This window comes from Pongo abelii, chromosome 2 (assembly GCF_028885655.2).
Source record: "Pongo abelii isolate AG06213 chromosome 2, NHGRI_mPonAbe1-v2.0_pri, whole genome shotgun sequence".
Lineage (NCBI taxonomy): Eukaryota > Metazoa > Chordata > Mammalia > Primates > Hominidae > Pongo > Pongo abelii.
Window position 1 is genome coordinate 115,557,698 of NC_085928.1, and position 14,636 is coordinate 115,572,333.

The 14,636-nt window shown below is 39.8% G+C and overlaps 1 protein-coding gene across 3 annotated transcripts in view; it reads left to right on the plus strand.

The window, feature by feature from the left end:
• SCN11A (sodium voltage-gated channel alpha subunit 11) overlaps positions 1-14,636 on the plus strand; it is a 199,528-nt gene that overhangs the window by 96,032 nt on the left and 88,860 nt on the right. The window contains exons 4-7 of one of the 3 annotated variants that reach the window (XM_024244941.3): positions 3,636-3,766; positions 5,752-6,025; positions 9,192-9,310; positions 10,582-10,683. In XM_024244941.3, the coding sequence (XP_024100709.3) occupies positions 5,759-6,025; positions 9,192-9,310; positions 10,582-10,683 (488 nt within the window). In that variant the 5' untranslated portion in view covers positions 3,636-3,766; positions 5,752-5,758. Of the gene's footprint in view, positions 1-3,635; positions 3,767-5,559; positions 6,026-9,191; positions 9,311-10,581; positions 10,684-14,636 lie in introns of those variants that run through there. The other 2 variants (XM_024244942.3, XM_024244939.3) reach the window with 2 other exon arrangements.

Sequence of the window (14,636 nt, forward strand, 5' to 3'; positions counted from 1 at the left end):
AGTTTGAATCAGAAGATGTTTTGATCCCCTGAAGGATTTTCACAATCCTTTTGCAACAAGCACATAATTCAAATAGCTCAGAAGGAGAAAATGTTGAGAAGGAAATAACATCAAAAGTAAAATGTCTCCACTTTCACCTATGCTCAGTCCCACTTTTAACCATTTTAGTTTTTAATTCTGGTCATTGTCTCTCTTTCTTTATTTAATTTTTTTAAGTTTTATTTTTTTCTTTGGACTACTATGCCCAGGGACTATTTTATTTTCAATTGACAAAATAATCATTGTATATATTTGTAGGGGGTCTCTCTAACTTTAAATTAGCTTACACTGCTATTTCTTGATTTATCAAGTTTGAGTAGAAGTTTTTGAATTGTCCCTATGGAAGATAAGGAATTTAGCTTATTGATGGTAATCCTTCTGGGCTCCCCATGATTCTTCCAGTTTTTGTTATCTGTATTTAAAATTTGGTTTTGTACTTATCTGTGTAATTTTAAGGTATAAACTTATTTTTGTATGGCTTGACCAACCTTTCATAGAGTGTCTTGACTCTCTAAATGTTTAAGGTGAGAAAATTGGTATCCTTAATCTTCCCTTCACTTTTTCTCTCCGACTTCAACTTGCAGTAAAATTTTATAACATTTATAGCATTTGTATTCTACTCTATGATTATAATTAATTCTGCTTTACCTTTAGGATGATTGTGAAAATTAACAACTAATAGATAACCTGAATTATATCATAATTTTGTAGCTACTATTCTCCAGAACCAAGAACTGTACTATATTGGACCCATAATAAAGGTAAAGGAATGGACTCTGATGTTACTGACTATCTGCTGCACATTCAATGTCAAGATCAAATGAATTATCTTATTTTTCCTATTATACTGAAGGATGGTCCTTACCAAGGTTCCTGTCAGAATGGCAGGGTATCAGGGCTCAAATCATTTAGTTGGCTTTGTCTATAAACCATTACTTTTGAAGTACGTCTTATTTTGATGGAATTTCTCATTACCTTTCTTTTAACATGTGGAAAAACCATTTTCTTAAACATATCTTTTGTTACATAAAATTTTCTTTATAGTTTAAATATTTTTCCCAGGATTCTCTGACTTTTCTGTCAGTTAGAGCAATTGCTTCTTTTTGTTCGTTTGTTTGTTTTTTGCTTTTTTTTTGAGACAGAGTCTCCCTCTGTCACCCAGGCTGGAGTGCAATGGCGCAGTCGTGGCTCACGGCAACCTCCACCTCCAGGGTTCAAGCGATTCTGCTGCCGCAGCCTCCCAGGTAGCTGGGATTACAGGCACGCACCATCACACCTGGCTGATTTTTGTATTTTTAGTAAAGATGAGGTTTCACCATGTTGGCCAGGCTGGTCTCAAACTCCTGACCTCGTGATCTGCCCGCCTCAGCCTCCCAAAGTGCTGGGATTACAGGCGTGAGCCACCATGCCTAGGCTTTTGTGCTGAATGTGCAGGTTTGTTACTTAGGTATACATGTGCCATGGTGGTTGAGCAATTGCTTCTTAAGCCGAATGATATGTGGTTAACCAGAAATATTTTATTGTGCTCTTTGGTTAAGGACACAATGTCTTGGATTCCATGCATCCTGCTTTTCTGAATTCTCTTTTCATTGTTTGGGAGCATATACTCAAGTAATTTTTTTTGTAAAGGGTCATTCAGAATCTGAAAATTTTATCTTCAAATTTGTTAGCAGGACTTGGAAAATAATTGCACTTAGCTAGTTGAATTCTTTGATCAATTTTCTAGCAATGCAGTCTATTTTCTGTACAGAAAATTTTCAGAATTAAGTATTTCTGTACAAATTTCACCATAAGGATTTGAGTCATTTCAAATTTTACCAATTACAGCTTGTGCCATATTGATTTTCTATTAATTTATCAATTTTATCTATTTTGTGGATGCAGCCTTGATTTTCACAGTCGAATTTTCCTGATTTTACTTATTAAAGAATACTTGATTCTTCCATTAATTGTTTTTTCCGTTAATAAGGAAATTTTACTGCATACTGCATGTGGTTTTATTTTGTCAGATTTATTTGAGTTCATAATTTTTATTCAGTTTTCCTTTTCCTGGGTCAATTTTTGCAGTTTTCAATATTACTTTCTTTTTTTTTGAGACAGAGTCTCATTCTGTGGCCCAAGCTCAAGTGCAGTAGAGTGATCTCAGCTCACTGCAACCACTGCCTCCTGGTTCAAGCGATTCTCGTGCCTCAGCCTCCGGAGTAGGCGGGATTACAGGCACCCGCCACCACACCCAGCTAATTTTTGCATTTTTAGTAGAGACGGGTTTTCACCATGTTGGCCAGGCTGGTCTCAAACTCCTGGTATCAAGCAATCTGTCTGCCTTGGCCTCCCAGTGGGTGTAAGCCACTGTACTGGCCTCAATGTCACTTTTCTTTTCTTTTCTTTTTTTGAGACAGAGTCTGGCTGGGATACCCAGGCTGGAGGGCAGCGGCACAATCTTGGCTCACTGCAACCTCCGCCTCCTGGATTCAACTGATTCTCCTGCTCAGCCTCCCGAGTGGCTGGGATTACAGGTGCATGCCACCATTCCCAGCCAATTTTTGTATTTGTAGTAGAGACAGGTTTCACCGTGTTGGCCAGGCTGGTCTCGAACTCCTGACTTCAGGTAATCCACCTGCCTTGGCCTCCCACAGTGTTAGGATTACAGATGTGAGCCACTGTGCCTGGCCAATGTTACTTTTAAGATGTGGTTCTTTAGGGGTGTGTGTGTGTGGTTTTTTTTTCTTTTATCATCTATAACAAATTTTACTGTGTACAGTTTCAGGGGTTGTCAGTTTTATTTTGTGTTATTTATTTTTAGCAAGTTTCTCTTTCTTAAGAACCCAGGCAAAATATCTCCCAGAGTCCAAATGGCAGGGTGAAAGTGTCCAGTTGCTTCTTTAATCGCCCCATTAGAATGGCAGCACCCGCCACTGGACTCCTTGCTGTAACTGAGCATAGGGTCCAGGTTTTGCCATCCAGGGTCTTTCACAGCGCATCCATTTTACAGGATTGACTAGCATCCATATGGTGTTCACTGCAAAAGACTTAGCTCTGAATTAAATGTCTTTCTTGAGCTCTAGAGTCAAATGCAGCAGAGTCTCATTATATGCCCACTTCATTCATACAAATTCAATTATACATGTTCGTGAGGAGGGGGGAATTGAAATAGTGCGGGGAATTCCATCATCCAGACCTATCAATAATGAGCTTGACTCTGGATGAATGTGGGATAGAAAGTGATGAATCTACAGTCCTACATTCAGTTTCAGCTGACATATGGCTGTCACAGTATTATCATTACTTGCCCTAATCATAGTATACTTGAAGGATCATACATTGCCTTTATTATGGCCCTGAAACACAGTCCAACTACTTTGTTTGGGGCTAACCTGAAGAAAGAGTTCCTGGTTCTGGCCCTGGAAGAAAAGCTGGTTGTATCGAACTCGTTTAAGTAATGAGTTGGGATGCCTCTTTAGTATGGTGCCTTCCTGAGGGAGTTTCAAGAGAAATTTTGGCTACATTTCTTTGCTTTCACGCTGTTTTCAGAGCCTGACATGTGTGAACTATGATTTCCCTATATTCGAGTGCCTTTTGGTTCTCTCCACTTGCAGGTTCCCTAGGCAGCTTCAGCTTCGTGTGTTGTAAACCAAATTTATTCCCTCGCAGTGCCCTCCTTTTCTTGCACTCTCTGTCTCAGTGAGTGGCCACACTGTCCTCTCGTCTGCCCAAGCCAGGAATCTCGGTAAGGACCATCCCTCAAGTCTCTCTCTTCCCATTAATCTCATGTCAAGGCTATTTATTAACTCTCAGATCCATCCGTGTCATTAGATCATCCCCTGCAGTTTGATTTACTGCAACAGTTTCCAAGCTCACTTCTCTGATTTTAGCTTCCCCTTTATCCTCCTATCTCAAGCCTTTTCAATCCCCAACAGTTAGAGGGACTTTTTTTTTTTAACTTGTATTTTAAGTTCAGGGGTACACGTGTAGGTTTGTTACATAAGTAAACTTGTGTCATGGGGGTTTATTGTACAGATTATTTCGTCACCCAGGTATTAAGCCTAGCACTCATCACTTCTTTTTCCTGATCCTTTCCTTCCTTCCACCCTCCACCTTCCCATAGGCCTCAGTGTGTGTTGTCCCCCTGTATGTGTCCACGAGTTCCTATCATTTAGCTCCCACTTATAAGTGAGAACATGTGGTATTTGGTTTCCTGTTCCTGAGTTAGTTTGCTAAAGGCCTTCCAGCTCCATCCATATTCCTGCCAATTCCCAATAGTTAGAGTGGCTTTTCTTTAAAAAAAAAAAAAAAAAAATCTGATAGTGTTTCTCCTCTGTAATAACAATAATAGTAATGAAAACCCAAACCTTTAGTAATTCCCCATTACCCTCAGGGGAAGTCCATGATCTTTACCAAGGATTACAGGCCTGCCCGCTCTCTCCCTCTGCTGAGTAAAGCCCTATTGGCCATTCAACTCCATGAAATCCCCATTCCTGGCAAACAGAACCAGTTGCTGGACATCATGTTCTTTCTCAGCTGAGGGTTCCTGTACACACTATTTGTTCTCCCTGGAGCATCCTAATGTCCCCCTTTTTCTCTTTTCCTAAGTCTTACATCTCCTTTAGGTCTCAATTTAGACATTAAAGGTTTGGACAACAATCCCTGATTCCCTGTTGAGACGCCTATCCTATGATGAGACGCCTATCCTATGCATAGACATAGCCCCATTACTTCTCCCTGTAGTAGCATTTGTTCTATTTTAATTTCCTGTCTTCGTCTTTTCTACTACTCCAGGACAGTATAACTGTTGGGCCAGGGACTGTGTTTCTTCACTGTTAGTGCCTAGCACCATGCCTAGAACAGACACAGGGCATATAATTGTTGAACGAACAAACCAGTGATATGTTGGGTTTCTTAGTATAATTTCCTGGAGTGGGTATAAGAGTCAGCCCTAGATTAGCATCCAGTAAATTAGAAAGAAAGAGGATGGCGGGCATGGGGAATATAGGCATTCAACCTGAACACTACTGCTTCTTTTCAGTGTCTAGCTTGAACCCTGGGACTGTAGAGAAAGTCCTCGAAGAAGCTATTATCCAATGGTAGAGTAACCCTATTAACAAACCCTTTCTGCTTTCTTAGGGCCAAAGTCCTAGAAGTGAGCGAGCTGGCATGGGGTCGCAGTTCATGCCTATGTTTATGGCTCTTTTGTTCCCATTTCATCACATTTTAAGAACTTTACTGACTAGATGTGAGAAAAGACCCATGCACTTTCAATTTTGCTTTTGCAACCCATAACTATGGCCCAGTCAATTCCCTATTCCTTTTTCTCTTGTTTGGGCCATGGTGGCCACTTGCCTGCTACTTGCAGATCCCACTTCAGCAGTTCAGCCAGCTTAGCCTTATTGTCTTGCTTAATGTCTAGGTCTCAGCTTTAGAGACTGGGCTTCTTCTGCTCACTTGTTCTTGAACTCAACTTCCCGCCTCTTGCCAGGTCCTCCAGGAATGATGCCCTGCTTTGGTTTTGTCTATGCCAAAAGTTCCTGCTATACCCACAGTGGTGGTCATCTCTTCTGATCTTCACAGCCAATCAGCTCCCAAGCCCCCTGACCTCAGCTCAGCTCTTGTAGATCCTTATGACACCATCCTTTAAGACTGGAATCCTAGGGCAGGCTGTTTTATTCCTGCCTCCTGAGGCCTTTCTGAGGATCTGTGGCTTGTCTCTGTCCTGAGGGTGAAGATGGATGACAGATGCTACCCAGTCATCTTTCCAGATGAGCGGAATTTCCGCCCCTTTACTTCTGACTCTCTGGCTGCAATTGAGAAGCGGATTGCCATCCAAAAGGAGAAAAAGAAGTCTAAAGACCAGACAGGGGAAGTACCCCAGCCTCGGCCTCAGCTTGACCTAAAGGCCTCCAGGAAGTTGCCCAAGCTCTATGGCGACATTCCTCGTGAGCTCATAGGAAAGCCTCTGGAAGACTTGGACCCATTCTACCGAAATCATAAGGTACTTCATGAGGAGGTGGGGGTGTTCTAACCATGCAGTTAGAACTGGTGTTACAGGTTCTCCAAACACCAATCTTGGGGTTTATAGCAGGCAGGCTGTGCCTCTTCTTTGCTGTCATCCCCTGGCATTGCCTTGATAGTCCTGAAAACTCCTTTCAGTCCTCATTTTTTCTCTGCAATGCATGTATTAGAGGAGAGGATGAGGATGAGGGACTGCAAAAGGATAAAAGGAAAACAGAGAAAACACAAAATGAAGTCCGGAAAGAGGACTGGATTAGTAGTCCCAGAAGTTAGATACAGGCCATTTCAAGTGATTGGCTTTATGACTCTGGGCAAGTCACTTTACTAATCTTCACTTTTAAAATCTGTATAGTAGAAATAATGCCTGATGTTCCTACCTTAGAGCATAGACATGCTGGGAAAGCACTTTATCACTTTGATGCATTATACTGATACAAAGGATTAATATCATGGTCCAGAAATGCTCATTATAGCAACAAGATTTTACCTTAAAAACTCTTCGATAATAGGCTTTCTAGGCTATTAAATGAGACTAACAGGGTTCAAACAACACTTGATGCATAGTAGGAGCTCGATAAATGAAACCTAAGAAAATGGTAACCAAGGGGCACATGCAGATTCTATGTAAACTCAATGCAAATATGTGAAAGCCTTGCTATTTTATCTGCCTGGATGCAGTTCTTGCAGGGAAATTCTAGTAAAGGTTTCTTGAAGGAGCTCCCAAGTGAGGAAATGTAAACTTTGAGCTCCCACATGACTGCTCTAGAGCCCGAGGCTGTGAGTGCACTTGGTCCTTTCAGGAAAGGCTCAGAAGATTTTGCCATCATCACCTCGCAGTGCGATCCAGCAGAGGTTGGAAACCCCACCTTGCCATACTGAGGTTAGAGGCCTAGCAGGCTGGCAGGTTTGGGGAAGCCCTAGAAAATATGGGATGCTGAGAGCATCTTTGGCTGGCATCCATAAGAAACTGACCTTTCAAAGAAAGATTGCCTGATTTGCATGTCCTTCAATTGGGACAGACTTAGGGTTGTCAGGCCAAATGAGGACCACATATACAGAGGAAAGTAGAGTATAAGTAGGAAGGACAAGCAAGGGTGAAAGAAGTGAAGGAGCAAAAACACTCCAATGTTTCTCCTTTTTCTGATGCCCCAGGATTCCAGGGCCTTCTTGGAGGTATAGTTTTTGGAGGTGAGTTAACTGTAGAGGTCTCCTTCTGCTTCAATGCTGGAGAGGAGACCCATGAGTCAGGCAGCAGTTTGGTGTGCAGCTGACAGTCCTGGGAGAACAGGATTATTCCAGCCTGGGTGGTAATTCTAGGACCACCACTTCTCAGCCTGGGTCCTCCCTTTAAATAAGAAGACATGATATCTGTTTAGAGCTCTGCACACCCATGATCTCACATGACCAGTGCCCTCAACAGTCATGTGAGATATGTGTGATCATGATTAGCACTCCACCTTACAGATGAGGAAACCAGAGCCTAGCTGGGAAAGTGGCTTAAGCCAGGTCAAGCAGCCAGTGAGTGGTGGAGCTAGGATGCAAACCCAAGGGTGCTTTTTATCATCACAGGCTACTTCTTTTTGGAAGCCCCATTTTGAAGAGCAACAGGGGAAAGAAGTAGAGAAGTGTCAGCAAGTAGGCAGGGGGAGCTAGTACCTATCATTTTAATCCTTAAAACCCTGGCACGTAGAGCTAAATACACCATTAGTTAAAATATTTAAAGCAGTAAGAAGAGGCATCAATAAAATATCAAAATCAAAGGGCACAGAAGGAGAGCCATATTGTACCACTTATTAATGTGGGGTGACTCACCTCAAAGAGAGGTTTGTTTCTACCTTAAAATTGTCTGTCTGTTCAAAGGAAAGGCACAGAATTTCCAAAGCAGGTCTTGGGCTCCTGGCTCATATTTTTAAAAAACCCCGTGGCTCATTTCATTATTATGGGGGCAAAGAAAAATATCCTAGCACAGTTTTCCCTGCAGCCAGATAACCATCAGACCAGTCAATCCCAGCAGCTCATTAAAGGAAGGTTGATGGTTGGCAGTGGCTGACGTTCTGGCACCTGAGCCAAGGTAGCACTCATAGTGCTGACGTTGGGCCTGGTTGCCGAGGTCTGTCTCTCCTGCCTGAGAACATGCTGTATTACATGGCCAAGTAGTATTTTTTGCAAATCTGAAAGGAGCCATGAGTTGGGGAGAAAGGAATGACGCTTACTTTCTGAAGGCTTTTGTAACTGACAGCCATGGGCACAGATATGGGGATAGCTAGATTACAGTTACATGGAAAGAGGGAGGTCTGGAGGTGGATGTTAGAAGCATGTTAGTGACAGGTTGTTGTCCAGTGGCTGCTTCATTCCCAGTGCCCAGGGAGTCATGCTAGGAGAAAATGGGCAGAGGTTCAGTGTTCTTTAATGGGACTCCATTGGGCACTTTGTGGGGGGGCATAATGTACCATTGGCAAGTTTGTCCTGTTTGGCATCTCTGGGTCTTCCCAGTAAAGGCCAGTAGAGCCCATAGTCATTACAGCACACAACCAAAAATACCCACACACATTTCCAAATGCCTCTGTAGGGGCAATGTCCACCTCCCCTGCTGGTTAAGAACCATGGGGAGATATGCCCCTATGTCCATAGAGGTAAAGAAAGAGCAAATCCAGGAAACTTGGTGACTTTTTTCTTGAAGATCTTCAAGGTTAGAATTGACTGGTTATTTCACACAGTGCTTCTCAGACCTGTGGCATAGCAAACATGGACCCTTTAGGTCACTTATTCTAAGATTCATTACAAAGTTTTTGTTAATAATCAAAATAATTTAAAATAATCTGCTGAATCTAAATGTCCAAGCTCAATTTCTGTCTCTTCAAGTTCTCTCCTAGTCCCTTTCCCCGTTGATACATACCATGGAGTACAATATTAAGGGTTTTGTTTTCCCCAGTTATTCCTCTATACTCCTAATTTTGGTATTTTCAGGTCCCGTGTTTTCCATCTCTGATTCCTCTAGAGTATCCCATTGGGTAAATATTCCACAGCCCAACAGTTATGTTATAATTTTCTCTAAATGGATTCATGATAAATATTGTTTTGTCACTGCATTTAATTCTTGTTGTGTATGTGTGTGTTTTCTTGTATTGTTTTGTTTTGTTTTGCAGACATTTATGGTGTTAAACAAAAAGAGGACAATCTACCGCTTCAGTGCCAAGCGTGCCTTGTTCATTTTTGGGCCTTTCAATTCAATCAGAAGTTTAGCCATTAGAGTCTCAGTCCATTCATATCCTTTCATTGCACCTTTTACTAAGTCCAGATCATTTGAAAAGTGCACGTGCCCCACGGTGTTCATGTTATTGAATGGAAGCAAATAGCTAATTCTTTCTACAATTACTGGCTGAGTGCCTACTGCTGCAGGCAGGGACTGTGCTGGATGTGAGCAAGATGTCATCTTCTCTGGGGTCCTATGGCCTCAGAAGGGCATAGACTAAAAGGCAGGCAATTTCTTTAGTGAGATTGGTCGTGTGAAAGTGGTAGCAGGGAGAGGCACTGCTGTGCTTTAGAGGCATCAAGGATGGCTTCTTAGAGGAAGGTGCATCTAAGCTGACACCTAAAGAGTTGTAAACTGGCAACCTGTGCACTATATTGAGTTGATAATGTGTTGTGTTGGACCTACACAGTACTTAAAACTTTGAAAAACACTTTCTAATGTGAATACTCCAGATTTCCAGCTTTTCTTGAAAGATGGAAACTGGCAAGGGTAGGTTCCCATTTCTGTTAATACCCGACAAAAATTGGTAGAGTAAGGAATTGCTGCCTCTTTGGAGGGGGCATGTAAGCTCTGTCTCACCACCTCTGCACCCCTCTTGTGGCTGAACACCACCCCATTTTACCCATTTATATGCCTTTTCAGGCTCTTAAAACTTAGGGTTTGCAATGTCAGTCTTAAAGCATAAAGGCAGGTAGGAATTATTAAGCATTTCTGATGTATGCAAGGGTTGGGGGAGACACTAGGAAGTTTTAGACAGGGAAATGAGAAAAAGATATGGGTTGGTAGATTTACTAAAATATTGAGGAGAATGGCAATGAATAACTACTTGGGTTTGGTTCCCTAGAAGCAGAGCCTGATATGGGCATTCTTATTTAAGTGATTTAACAGAGGAGTGCTTTCTGGAGAAGGAGAAAGGGAAGCAGAAGGGGAGAAAACAAAGAGCCAAGCAAGGATATGGTCTCAGCTGAGTCAGCTTCATCCTGATCCCACGAGGAACTCTGGAGCATGAATTCCACCACAGAATTGTCCCACTTTGAAGCAAGGGCCTAAGTCAGTCAGACATGTAGAAGGGGGTGTGTAGCTCTCCAAGTGAGGAGGCTGCCATTCAGCAGGGGACAGTTCTCCACAGGAGGGGACAGTTGTGAGTTGTTCTCAGCCAACACTCAATCAGAAGTTAGATGCACCTGCAGAAAAGGGGACCATCAGGGGCACCCCCAATCTTACCCGGTAGCTAATGATGCATGCCATCCTGCAACGTATCTGCCTTAATGGATGCTGGCCACATTGTTCAGCATGTTCATTATCAGCACCGTTATCATCAACTGTGTGTTCATGGCTACAGGGCCTGCTAAAAACAGCAACAGCAACAATACTGACATTGCAGAGTAAGTATTTTTCCTTCACTCACCTGTCCTGAGTTTTTAAACAAATATACCTAAGACAGTTAATGATTACACTGGAGAGAAAGAAAAAGTCACTAACAATTCTAACACATATGTTGGCAGAATCAGTTTTATTTTTGACCTTTATTTTTTTACAATTTGTAATGAAAAGCACACATATGTTATGTTCACATTTTAAGTGGTTTTCTTTGTGTTTACATAAGTTTTATAGGTATCCATTTTGATGGTTATATAATATTTTATCAGGTGAATAAACCATAATGTACTTAACCACTTTAGCATTTTAGTAGATTATAACATTGTCATAAAAATCTTTTTGCATAAAGCTATATTTATGTATTTACTTATTCTTTGTTTTTGTCTGTAAAAAATTGTTATACCAGTTCACTATGCCAAAAATAAAGCTATTCATTTTTAAATTTTTTTTATTTTTTGAGACAGGGTTTTGCTCTTGTTGCCCAGGCTGGAGTGCAATGGTGCTATCTCAGCTCACTGCAACCTCTGCCTCCCAGGTTCAAGCGATTCTCTTCCCTCAGCCTCTCAAGTAGCTGGGATTACAGGTGCCTGCCACCGTGCCCAGCTAATTTTTTTGTATTTTTAGTAGAGACAGGGTTTCACCATGTTGGCCAGGCTGGTCTTGAACTCTTGACCTCAGGTGATCTGCCCACCTTGGCCTCCCAAAGTGTTGGGATTACAAGCGTGAGCCACTGCACGCAGCCCTGTTCTTAAATTATTATTTTCTTGAGATACACTCTTAGAAATGGATTTTCTAGGCTGGGGGTGGTGGTTCATGCCTGTAATCCCAGCACTTTGGGAGGCCGAGGCAGGTGGATCATGAGGTCAGGAGATCAAGACCATTCTGGCTAACATGGTGAAACCCCATCTCTACTAAAAATACAAAAAATTAGCCAGGCGTGGTGGCGGGCGCCTGTAGTCCCAGCTACTCGGGAGGCTGCGGCAGGAGAACGGCATGAACCTGGGAGGAGGAGCTTGCAGTGAGCCCAGTGAGCCACTGCATTCCAGCCTGGGTGACAGAGTGAGAACTCCGTCTCAAAAAAAAAAAAAAATGGATTTTCTAGATAAAAAGGTACATTTTAATGCTTTTAATGATATATATAGACAAAATATTTTCCAAAAAGTTTGTATCAATTTGCTCTGCCATCAGCAGTGTATTCTAATAACCAATTATATCACATTCTTGCTAGCATTAAATTTTTTCTTCTCTAATTTATGGAGTTCAAAATATTAGCATTTCTTTAATTTCCAGATGGGTTAGACTTAAAACAATTTGAATTGACACATAATAATCGCACACATTTACAGGGTACATGTGATATTTTGATACATGCATACACTGTGTAATGATCACTTAAAGGTAATTGGGATATCAATCCCAATTGGACATTTATTATTTCCTTGTGTTGGAAACATTTCAAATCTTCTCTTCTAGCTATTTTGAAATATGCAATAAATTATTGTTAACTAAATAGTCACCCTACTGTGCTATTGAACACTAGAATTCATTCCTTCTATCTGTTTTTTGTACTCATTAATCAACTTCTCTCCATTCCTCACCTCTCACCCAATCTTTCCCCATCTCTGGTAACCACCATTCCATTCTCTACCTCCATGTGATCCACTTTTTCAGTTCCCATGTATGAATGACAGCATGAAATATTTGATTTAGACTCTTTTAATGTTTTCGTTTCTGAATTGTGTGTTTCCATCTTTGCTTCTGTATCATTTTTATTTCTTTTCTAATCAGTTTGAGTTCTCTGTATAACTAAAATATTCATTTTTTATCATTTGTGTTGGCTTTTCAGACATATGAATTAATGTTTTAACTTAAAAGTCCTGTATTTATATAAATATTTTCTTATCAAAAGTTCAGCTTTTCTAGTTTAACATAATTACTGCTTTAATCTTTCAGGAACATATTGAAAGCAAATAGAATGCAAATTGAATAAATGAGACCATTTTTTCTAACTCCTATTTAATTATGCAATATAAACCACTGCAATCAATATATAGACCATTTCAATTACCCCCCAAAACATCTCATGCCTCTTTGCAGTTAATCCCCGACTCCCACTCCCAACCCTAGGCAAATATCGATCTCATTTCTGTCATTCTAGACTTGTTTTGCCTTTTTTAAGAATTTCGTATACATTTCATATGCTATGTATGATACTATATTTTTGTATCTGGTTTCTTTCATTTAGCATAATGCTTTGAGATGCATCCATGTTGTTGTGTATATTTCTACATTTTTTTTTTCTTTTTATTGCTAAGTTGGAGTCCATTGAATGGATATACCACATTTTGTTTTCCCATTTATCTATTGATGCACATTTGTGTTGTTTCCAGTTTAGGGCTATTATGAATAAAGTTGCTGCGAACATTTCCATATAAAAATCTTTTGTGGATATTTTTGCATTTCTCTGGGATAAATACCTAGGTGTAATTGCTGGGCCCTGCGTAAAGTGTATATGTAACTTTCTAATAAACTGCTAAACCTTTTTCAAATTGACAGCATAATTTTACATTCATATCAGCAATATATGAAAGTTTCAAAGCCTTTATTAATTTTTTCATTCAATTTGCTTTGATTTTAATTTGCTCTTCTATTTCTAGCTTCTTAAGTTGGAAGCTTAAACAGTTGGTTTTAGATTTTTCTTCTTATACAATTGTATAAAGCTATACATTTCTGTCCAAGAACTGCTTTAGCTGCATTCCACAGATGTCAATACACTGTGTTTTTATTACCTTTTGGTTCAAAATATTCCCTACATTTTCTCATGATTTCTTCTTTGTCCTATGTGTCATTTAGAAGTGTGTTTTTTAATATTTCCAAATATTTTATACTTTTCTAGTTGTTTTCTGGTTGTCTGATTATTATCTAATTTCAGTTCAGTTATGATCAGAGAATATACTCTGTAAAACTTCAGTCTTTTGAAATAAAGAGAAACATCTTTTATAGTCTGTCTTGGGAAATGTTTCACATGTACTTGGAAAGAATGTGGATTCTGCCACATTCTTAAATACTCCTTAAAAGGTCAGTTAAGTTAAGGTGGTTGATAGTGTCATTTAGATCTTTTGTACCTTTACTGATTTTTGCCTAGCATTTTTGTGAATTACTGAAAGAGAGGCTTGAAATCTCTATCTATGATTGTGGATTCGTCTGTTCTTTCTCTCTTTTTGTCAAATTTGGCTTAGTGTATTTTGAAGCACTATTATCAGGTACATACATATTTATGATGATTATTATTATCCTCCTGATGTATTCATTCTTTTATTATTATGGAATGTCTTCTTTGACTCTACTAATACTCATTTAAATATTTGTTTCATCTAATATTAATATAGCTACTCCAGCTTTCTTATTCTATTTGTTTGCATGGTATATCTTTTTCCATTCTTTTACTCTCAACCCTTTTGTGTCTTAGTATTTGTAGCATACATCTTATAAACAACATATAGTTGGTTTTTGCTTTTTATGCAGTCTATCAATCCAGTCTCTGACTTTTGATGGACTAAAGTTCATTTACATTTAATATAGTTATATAATTGGATTTTGCTCTGCTATTTTTCTATTGGTTTTCTATTAATCTCATCTGTTTTTTTTTTTTTGTCATTGTTGTTGTTCCTTTGCTACTCCATTATTTCTCCATTCCTGCTTCCTTTTGTGTTAATCATGTATATTTAGTATTTCATTTTAATCCTGTACTGGCCTTTTAGCTTTACTTATTTGCAATTTTTAGTGGTTTCTTCAGATATTAAACAATGCATTGTTAAATTGGCACAATAGGGTTAACGTTGAATTCCTTCAAGTAAAACAGGAACCATGCCACAGTTTAGTCCCGTTTGTTTTTTGTCATATAGTTATGCTAATGTACACAATAAACCCAACAATACAGTTTATCATTTTTGCTTTT